The sequence below is a fragment of the Trichechus manatus genome, unplaced genomic scaffold (genome assembly GCF_000243295.1).
Source record: "Trichechus manatus latirostris isolate Lorelei unplaced genomic scaffold, TriManLat1.0 scaffold00019, whole genome shotgun sequence".
NCBI lineage: Eukaryota > Metazoa > Chordata > Mammalia > Sirenia > Trichechidae > Trichechus > Trichechus manatus.
In genome coordinates this window covers 20,218,928-20,229,048 of record NW_004443955.1, presented here as the reverse complement: position 1 = coordinate 20,229,048, position 10,121 = coordinate 20,218,928, and the positions used below count along the sequence as shown (strand labels likewise).

Sequence of the window (10,121 nt, the reverse complement as noted above, 5' to 3'; positions counted from 1 at the left end):
CTTATTAAGAAAATGTTCTGCATCCTACTTTGGTGAGTGGCATCTGGGGTCTTAAAAGCTTGCAAGTGGCCATCTAAGATGCATCAATTGGTCCCAACAACTTGGAGTAAAGGAGAACGAAGAACACCAAAGACACAAGGAAAGTATTGGCCCAAGAGACAGAATAGGCCACATAAACCAGAGACTCCATCAGCCTGAGACCAGAACTAGATGGTGCCTGGCTACCACCAATGAACGTCCTGACAGGGAACACAACAGAGGATCCCTGATGGAGCAGTAGAATGATGGGATGCAGAACTCAAATACAAGTAAGAAGACCAGACTTAATGGTCTCACTAAGACTGGAGGTGCCCCAGAAAGAATGGACCCTGGTCTCTCCATCACCCCAGAACTAAAACAATTTCTGAGGCCAACTCTTCAGACAGGGATTGGACTGGACTGTGGGACATAAAGTGATACTTGTGAAGAATGTGCCTCTTAGACAAGTAGATATAAGAGACCAAAGGGGTGGCTTCTGTCCAGAGGTGAGACAGGAAGGCAGAGAGAGTTAGGAGCTGGTTGAATGTTCATGGGGAATCAGGGGCTGAGGGGAGGAGTGTGCTCTCACAGAATGGGGTGAGTGGTTGGGGTCTCCTAACAATGTATGTTAAAAAAAAATTCTGTATGGGAGACTAACTTGAAATGTAAACTTCATTTAATTACATCAATTATAAAAAATCTGCAAAAAAAAAGACATCTCTTTATAAGATTTTTTAAAAATGAGACTGAAAGAGGGTAAAACATAAGGAATGATTGAAAGATTGTAAGAAGCGTACCTATAGAAGGCCTTTCAGTTGACACAAGCCAAGGTTAGCCTTCCCTTTCGTAGATGAAAGGTACACTAGGAAGTCAAACATAAATCAAGTGAAACTGCTGTTACTTTAGGTTGGTGTCTGCACTCAGTGGGGTTGGTCACCCACTTCAGAGCCTGTCATTTCCCCAGCTGTTGCTGGCAGTGATTTCAGCTATATGTCTGTGTACATCTGTCCTTTTTCCTTCTCCTGGGAGAATCTCTCAAATCTGCTGCTTTTGTTGTCATTAAGCTTTCAGACAAAGCTTCTGGAATAAATTGAAAAAAAGTGAAATGCCAAATGAGATGCCACTAGCTTAATGGACTTCCACTCCCCTAAAACCTGTGGGTTTGTGGGGTTTGTGATGGTAGGATATAGGAGGCTTGTGGGAAAGGAAAGGGTGAAAAGGGCAACTTTAAGGGTAAGTACCTTGGTTATCTAGTACTGCTACAACAGAAATACCACAAGTGGATGGCTTTAACAAAGAGAAATTTATTTTCTCACAGTCTAGTAGGCTAGAAGTCCAAATTCAGGGTGTCAGCTCCAGGGAAAAGCTTTCTCTGTCTGCTCTGGAGGAAGGTCCTTGTCATCAATCTTCCCCTGGACTAGGAGCTTCTCTGCGCAGGAACCCTAGGTCCAAAGGATGAGCTCTGCTCCCGGCACTGTTTTCTTGATAGTATGAGGTCCCCACTCTCCTCTGGCTTCCCTTTCCTTTTATCCCTTGTAAAATAAAAGGTAGTGCAGGCCACACTCCAGGGAAATTCCTTTACATTGGATCAGGGATGCGAGCTCAGTAAGGGTGTTACAAACCCACCATAATCCTCTTTAACATAAAATTACAATTACAAAATGGAGGACAACCACACAATACTGGGAATCATGGCCTAACCAAGTTGACACATATTTTGGGGGGCCACAAGTCAATCCATGACAGTAAATATCCAATAAAAGATCCCTGGTGGTGCAGTGGTTAAGTACTCTACTGCTAACCAAAAGGTCGGCAGCTTGAACCCACCAGTTGCTCCACAGGAGAACAATGTGGCAGTCTGCTTCCACAAAGATTATAGCCTTGGAAACAGATGGGGCAGTTCTACTCTGTCCTATAGGGTTACTATGAGTTAGAATCAACTTGACGGCAACAGGTTGGTTTCGAGTTTTTATCCAATATGGAAGTGCCCACGAACAGAAATGAATTCAAAGATAGTGGCTCCATGAAACAAACAACTTCACAGTTAACTGACTGCACCAGATGGTTTTGCCCATTTGAAACAACTTGGGTGGATTATAAACAAAAGTCTTATTTGTTGTGCTAAGATGGTCATTAATAGCAAAATAATAAAACCAAGTATAATATTTTAAAAAAGGGAATCAATACCTTTTTTTTCAGAACACAGGTCACACAGATGCAACTTTCTTCTTTAAAAACTGCTGTTAGTAGCTTCTCGGTGGTATGTTGTTAGGTGCAGTTGAGTCGGTTCCAATTCATAGCGACCATATGTACAACAGAATGAAACACTGCCCAGTCCTGTGCCGTCCTCACAATCGTTGTTATGCTTCAGCCCATTTTTGCACCCACTGTGTCAGTCCATCTCATTAAGGATCTTCTTTTTCACTGACTGTCTACTTTACCGAACATGATATCTTTCTCCAGGGACTGATCACTCCTGATAACATATCCAATGGATGTGAGACATAGTCTTGTCATGCTTGCTTCTAAGGAGCATTCTGCTTGTACTTCTTCTTCTAATTGATACAGCTTATTGAATATAGTGCTTGATAGGAGTCTCTGGATACACAAATGGTTAAGTGCTTGACTACTAGCCAGGAGGTTGACAGTTTGAACACGCTCAGAGTGCCTCGGAAGACAGACCTGGTGATCTCCTCCTGAAAAGGCACAGCCTGGAAAATCCTATGGAGCAATTCTGCTCTGCACACAGGGGGTTGCCATGAGCTGGAATAGACTCAATGACAACTAACAGCAACAAACAAAAGTGCTTGATGGAATGTTTTACCAAAGAAAATCACACGTATTAATGTAACTATTTTCAACTGAATGTGACAAAATTCTCAGTTTTTATAAATCAATGCTTACAAGTGAGGAAAGCTTCTTTCTGTTTGGCCAAGCCTGTGTATATGAGCCCTCTGTGGAAGAGGACACCACTCGCCCTTTAGGGGTCCTTGTAATGATGTGCCTTTACCCGTCTGGTAAAGGAAAGCATCCACCAAGAAGGCAATAAAGGAAAAAGTGCTGTTTGGTCACTGGAGAGCAACAACATCAGGCCATAACGTCTGGGCCAGTGGTTTTCAAGGTCCAGTCTTCTGAGATGCCCCAAGGGCTGCCTGGGGGTCTGGAGGTAGAGACATTAGGGCTGTGCTTCAAGCCTTTCTGGGAAAGGAGAACTGAGTGAAGAGTAGGTTCCATAGAATCTACAGAGATGAGCCTTGAAACTGTTGCCATCATCCAAACATGGCTGCAAACACACCAGTTTCGTCAACCTGCCCCAGGTTAACGCCTGAGGTTGGCGCTAGGCTGCCCTTATTTCCTCTAGAACAGTTTCTTTCTTATAATGGTTTTATCTGAGTATTTAAACGGGACCTTTTAATAGCCAGAGTATAACCATGGTAGTTTTGCTTCCTCAACTTTGTATTTCTATGAAGTCTTCTGGAAGCATAAGTCTACAATAAACTTTTGACTTCTGTGTATGCCTTTTCTGCTTATCATAATCCTTCTATTGTTAGAGGAGACAGGCACACTTTTCAGTCCTTGCCCATATCTTTTCACTCTCACTTCTATAAGAGTAAGGTAGAGGGATTTTGTGGCTAAGTAAAATAATAGCAACTTCAAAATTTCTTGAGCACACATCCACATTGTATTAGACACATAGAGATACCTGAGTCTGACTCATAGTGACCTTATGTATAACAGAACAAAGTGTTGCCTGGTCCTTCAGCTTCCTCATGATCGCCAACATGTTTGAGTCCATCCACATGGAAGTTGCACCAATGCATCTCTCTCTGAGGGTCTCCCTTGCCCCCACTGGCCCTCTACTTTACCAAACATGATTTCCTTACCCCACAATTGATCCCTTTTGATATCATGTCTAAAGAAAGAGAACCAGACAATATTCTGTTGAGATCCATAATATTTTCATCAGCTAAATTTTGGAAGTAGATAGCCAGGCCTGTCCCCCTAGTCAGTGTTAGTCTGGAAGCGCCACTGCAACCTATCCACCATGGGTGACCCTGCTGGTATTTGAAATACCAGTGGCATAACTTCCAGCATCACAGTAACACGCAAGCCACCACAGTACGACAAACCAACAGGCACACTTTTCAGCCCATGTTTATATCTTTCCACTCTCAATTCTCTAAGAGATTTGCAGGGAGCAGGATTTTGTGGCCGAGTAAAATAATAGCAACTTTAAAACTGTTTGAGCACACATCCACATATGTATTACAATACATAATTTCTCTTGCTTGTATAGCAGCCTCCACAGTGTTGGGCTCGTCATAGCCCTGGACACACAATCACTGGGAAACTCCCGTCCATAGTGTCCTATATCAAAGGTCTTGCCCACTGAGCCCTTCTGGCTTCTGTTGCATGTTAGACATGACAGACCAGGCTTCTGGGAATCGTAACACAGCCGATGAGAGATGAACTGTTTACAAATTATAAACACACAGCCGTTTAGCTCAAAACCAGAAGAGGAGAGAAACTCGTTTCTACCTAAACTATCCATCTTGAAAATGACACTCCTTAATTACCAGCTCCTCTTCCCACCAAATACCGTCATGGTCAGCCGTGGAAGATGAAAGCACGCCTGGGCCCCTTGGCACAACTTCCTCAGGAGACAAATGCATTCCCATATTCTGCCTGTCTCCAATGCACAGTCCAGGATACAGCCTGGGGTCTGTCATCCTTTTATTGTTGGGAACAGGGATTGTTGTAAAATGACATCATTGTAGCCTCTTGCTTCTCCTCATTGTTAAGAGTATGTGCTAGTGACCTGTATTAGAAACCAAAGTAGACTTCACAATTTTGCCGTCTTTTCTCTTGTGTGCTTTCAGTTATAACAAAGAGCTTTCAGGTAACTAGTTTTTTGGGGGGTTGGGGAGGAGGGGTCTTTGAGGAAACTAAACCTACAAACTAAACTTTGAAGAGAGAAAGCTCCTTTCTTATACCTGATGGCCCAAGTAAGAAATTGCCTGTTACAAGTATACTTTGCTGGAGACCCCAGAACAAACAGATATCGGCTAAGTTCAGCCAACAGCAATCAGCTGACATTTCCTATTTGTATTAGATTCCATATGTGGAATCCTTCCATGAGAACCTTATTTGTACGGATGGATTACAATGAAAATTGCATTAATTTTCTACACAGTAAAGGTCAGTAATTGAAGCATGAACCAAGAAACTATTGTGTAAAATGCTATATCCCCATACTTAGGAAAGGTCAGGCAAGACAATAATATCTTGTTTTCATTGCTGAAGGTATAAATACTTGCATTAGAGTTTCTTTCTTTTTCCAGCCCAACAATCACTTACATAGAATATTTCAGCATTTACTATTAACATCAGGAAGAAGGAATAATAAGGACATCTTATTTTTAAAAAATTTGCTTATTGCTATAGAAAGAAACTGCACTTTCATGCCTGGGTTGGGGGATTGTTTTTTGTTTGCTTTGTTTTCTTTTCTTTTTTTTTTAACTCAGCTGTCAGAAATAGGGCTTGAATAATCTGTTCTTTTAAGATCATCCTTTAGGTCTCTATCGCCTGACTGCTTTTGGGGAAAAAAAAGATCACCCTTTCATATCAATTATGGATAAAAAATAGATATGGATATTTTCCCTTAAGAAAACAAGAAACACATCTAATACATCTTTGGTTGATTGATTGGGGAACATTTTGTAATGAAAGGATGCAAATGAATAGCATATCTGTATCCTGTGTTCACAAATTAGGATGCCATCATTAAAATTTAAGCACATTGTAAATCATCAATTTCAGCATTTAAAATTATTTTCTTCCTCCAAACTGATTACTCCACTCATCATTACCGAGGCAGTCTTCTTAGAGGAGAAACATGTGGCATATCTGTTTAGAAAGAATTCTTGCTGCAAATTAATCTGCATAGTTCTTTAGATGCATAGTAGGTCTTCCATGTCTCATCCTTGTGTTTTCTTGTTCCAGAGAGAGAAGATCATCTATAGTATCTCAACCAGGGAAGATTGTTGTCCTGGGAGGAAATCTTCTTACAGTCTAATAGTGAGAGTAGTTTTGCTTATGATTTCATTGTGCCTTCTTAAGAATTGCCATAACCCATTGCCTTCCAGTTGATTCTGACCCATAGCAACCTTGTAGGACAGAGTAGAACTGTCCCGTAGGGTTTCCAAGGCTATAATCTTTACCGAAGCAGACTGCCACATCCTTCTCCCATGGAGTGGCTAGTGTGTTGGAACTGCCAACCTTTCAGTTAGCATCTGAGTGCTTAACCACTGTGCCACCAGGGTCCTTTAAGAATGTCCACAATACAGTAAATTGTTTTGATTCATGATTTTTCTGAACCATTACATAAGCAGTGGTACTTTCAATGATGATGAAGTGTGGTATTTTTTAAAAAAAATAAAAAGCCAAAGAGTATCTTTGAAAGATTAACAATTGTATACACACACATTATTCAGGGCATATATAATCTATGTACAACCCATATTGTAGACGACCTGTTTATGGATAATTTTCAAGGGAATAAAAGTAAATGGTCAATCCAGTTTAACTACTTTTAATTTGATTTAATATGCATTTTAGTGATGAATTGATTTAATTGCTAACATGTCTACCATACCATCTTACTTTGAAGACTTTAATAGTCAAGTGGATTCCAGCCAATTCTTAATTATCAGTTTGTGCATATTTTGAATGAGAAGGGGTTGTCTTCTCCATTTCCTTTCACGGATGCATCAAACTGCTCAAATTTTCTTTTAAGAAAATCAAACCTCTTTTCTTAAAAATGTTTTGGCTTTGAGAAATAACTCAAAAATGCTATTAATCTGGCCATTTGGAGCATTACTCAGAGCATACTACTTATGATCAGGCTCACTAATATTCCTAGTATTCTTAGATCTTTGCAATTTCTATTGTAAGATTATACTTATGTGACTTCCAGATATTGTAAATATGGTATACCAGATGTCTTATTTATCTAGTGCTGCTATAACAGAAATACTACAAGTGGATGGCTTTAACAAAGAGAAATTTATTTTCTCACAGTCTAGGAGGCTAGAAGTCCAAATTCAGGATGCCAGCTCCAGGGGAAGGTTACTCTCTCTGTTGGCTCTCGGGGAAGGTCCTTGTCATCAATCCTCCCCCCGGTCTAGGAGCTTCTTAGCACAGGGACTCTGGGTCCAAAGGATGTACATTCCTCCTGATTCTTCATTCTTGGTGGTAGGAGGTCCCCTATCTCTCTGCTTGCAGCTCTCTTTCATATCTCAAAAGAGAATGACTTAAGATACAACCAAATCTTGTAGATTGAGTCCTGCCTCATTAACATAACTGCCTCTAATCCTGCCTCATTAACATCATAGAGGATTTAGAACACATTAGAAAATCACATCAGATGACAAAATGGTGGACAGTCATACAATACTGGGAATCATGGCGTAGCCAAGTTGATGCACATTTTTGAGGACAGAAGTCAATCCATAACACCAGACTATTTAAGAAAAAAAAAGTCGCCAGCAAGTTGATTCTGACTCGTGGCAACCCCATCTGTGTCAGAGTAGAACTGTGCTCCATAGGATTTTCAGTGGCAATTTTTTTGAAGTAGATTGCCCGGCTTTTCTTTCCAGGTGCCTCTGAATGGGCTCAGACCTCCAACCTTTCAGTTAGCAGCCCAGTGTGTTAATTGTTTGCACCACCCAGCAACTCTGTACCAAGCTATAAATTAGATGAATTATCTATTCTTCTATTAGCTAATGTGCAGTAACAGAATAGTCGGTCTGTGCTATGTCTAGATATTTAATTTCCCATTGCCTAAAATTATTATGCCACACTAGTACACGCTTAACACTCTGGATATATTATCCCAGTCTTCACAAGTCGTTGTATTTTTTTATTTTGAGGATAGTAGCTATACTCTTGACTTTCCTATTTCCTCTATTTCAATGTGGTTCACTCTAAGTCCCACGTATCCATTGATTATTTAAATGTATAAGATAAAGGGTAGGCTGGTGAGGACAACATTTTTTTTTCTTCAAGGGAACAGTCACCATTTAAATTAAATAATAATTGAAACAAGGTTGCCATGAATCAGAATCTATTCTACTGGTTTTAGTTGACATTTTAAAGTAAGACCATTTGAGAAAGAACTATTTAAATAATTAAATTTATAATAATACAGTATTAATATTTGTAGAGTGTGTACAGTTTGAAGTCTGCTTTTATACATGGTCATTCAGTACTTATTACAACAAATCATTAAATTTGATATTCTTTTCCCCATCTACAAGTGAGCAAACCAGGATTAAGAAAAATTAAATACCATAGCTGAAATAGCCAGGATAGTATCAGTACCAAGTTTTTTTGGCCTAGATCCTGTTTATTATTAACGATACCACATTGTCATGAAGGACACGCCATTAATTCCTTGGTGTATTTTCCACATTATTATTGGCAACATTTATCGAGAGTTTACTCTGTATCAGAGAGTCTATGGGTACAAGAATACAAACTTAAACAAGGTTCATAGTAAAATAGTGAAACCATCATGGTGCAGCGTGATTGGTACTTTAATCAAGACATGGACACTGTTGGGTATGTGGGGAGGAAATGCCTGGGTGAATGTAACATTGCTAAAAGTAGGTGATGCTCGGATTAAGTCTTAGGGTAATCAGAATTACCTGTTACATCCTTTGATAACCCCTGCCCCCTCCCAACCCAGCCCCACCCTGGAGAAAAATAAAGGACATACACAGCTAAATCAGCAACAACGGGAGTTCATTGTTTATTTATCTACAAGTGTTCTAGAAAACCTTTAGCCCTGCTTACGTTGTGGTGGCAATACATTCTGTTAAATAATCAGTCTTCCCAGGGATTAAGAGGAGCTCCAAATAATATTTTTTTCTAATCCCTTTCCAATGTTGCAATTGTGTTTTAGCTGTATCTCCCTTTTGTTGGTGATTCCTTTTGTTTTTCAGGCCTCTTGTTTGATACCAGATTTGATACCTGGTGTAAACCAAACACTGTGTCGGTAAATACCATTGCAGATGTAAGCAACTTATATAATGGACAGGAAGTTAGAACCGTGTAAAATCACTTAGAAATGATATTGATTCAAGATCCAAGTACTCTCCTTCAGACTCATTTCCTCCCAAAGCAAAAGTTCTGCTGGAGAAGGAATTACTCTCCTAAAAATGTACAGGCTTTTCCCCCATTTTAATAGCATTCACCATAGAATTGACTTGGTGTGTGTGGGAGTGTGTGTGCACACGCGCATGCGTGCGTGTGTGTGAGTGCACCACATCTTATGGGAAGAAGTCCTGAAGACAGTTCCCAGTGCTCAAAGCCAGGATTCCCAAAGAACAATTTTGAACCTCCTATATCAAAAATATGGCTTATTTTTCTTTGTTATGACAGATGCTGAGAGGTTTTTGTGTCACTCAGATTTCTGATGTTTATAAGTCTTCAAAGTTTTCGACTTGCAGACTTGTAATATTCAGTGGGATGAAAGAGAAACCAAACATGTTCTTGTTTAAAGTCGTCAGTAACATTTTTTGTCTCTTTAGTTGAGAGGGCTGACATTCCTGAGAGGAGCTTGAGTGAGACATTTTGCATTTACCCCTTTGGGGACTGCACATTCTGTGACAAACACTACCTAATATTTAAGTACGTCAAAAGAATTTTTTCTGATGTGGTCAACTTTCGGGACTGTCTTATTTTGCTTAGGTAATTAATAGAGAAATGAGAGTTTTTTTTTTTTTTTTCTTTCTTAAATCAGATCATGCAGGAAAGATTTAAAGTAACATACTGATTATATAATTAGTTCTCCGTTGTAAATTCATTTTGATGGTGTTCATTCTCTCCCAGAGGGTCAAGGCTGGTTAGTCTATTGCACCTACAGCGCTGTACTCACAGAACACGTGAGGAAGGCAGTACGAAGAAGAGACTGGCCTCCTGGTTTGTTTTTGGTTGTATTGTGTTGTTTTAAAGAAAGAACTGTCATGTGGCAAAAACAGCGATGTTGTTTGTTCTTAACTCAACTGTTTACAAAACTTAACCAAAAGACTCAATTCCGC

General features: G+C 39.8%; 1 protein-coding gene across 7 annotated transcripts in view; it reads left to right on the top strand.

Annotated features, from left to right (window-relative positions):
• Positions 1 to 10,121, top strand: part of MCTP2 (multiple C2 and transmembrane domain containing 2) — a 309,598-nt gene that overhangs the window by 259,263 nt on the left and 40,214 nt on the right. For 4 of the 7 annotated variants that reach the window (XM_023727886.1, XM_023727885.1, XM_023727880.1 and 1 more), the window contains one exon: positions 6,022 to 6,096. The exons of the other annotated variants lie outside the window; for them this stretch is intronic. In XM_023727886.1, coding sequence (XP_023583654.1) covers positions 6,022 to 6,096 — 75 coding nt within the window. The remainder of the gene's footprint in view (positions 1 to 6,021; positions 6,097 to 10,121) is intronic. 7 annotated transcript variants of the gene reach the window in all.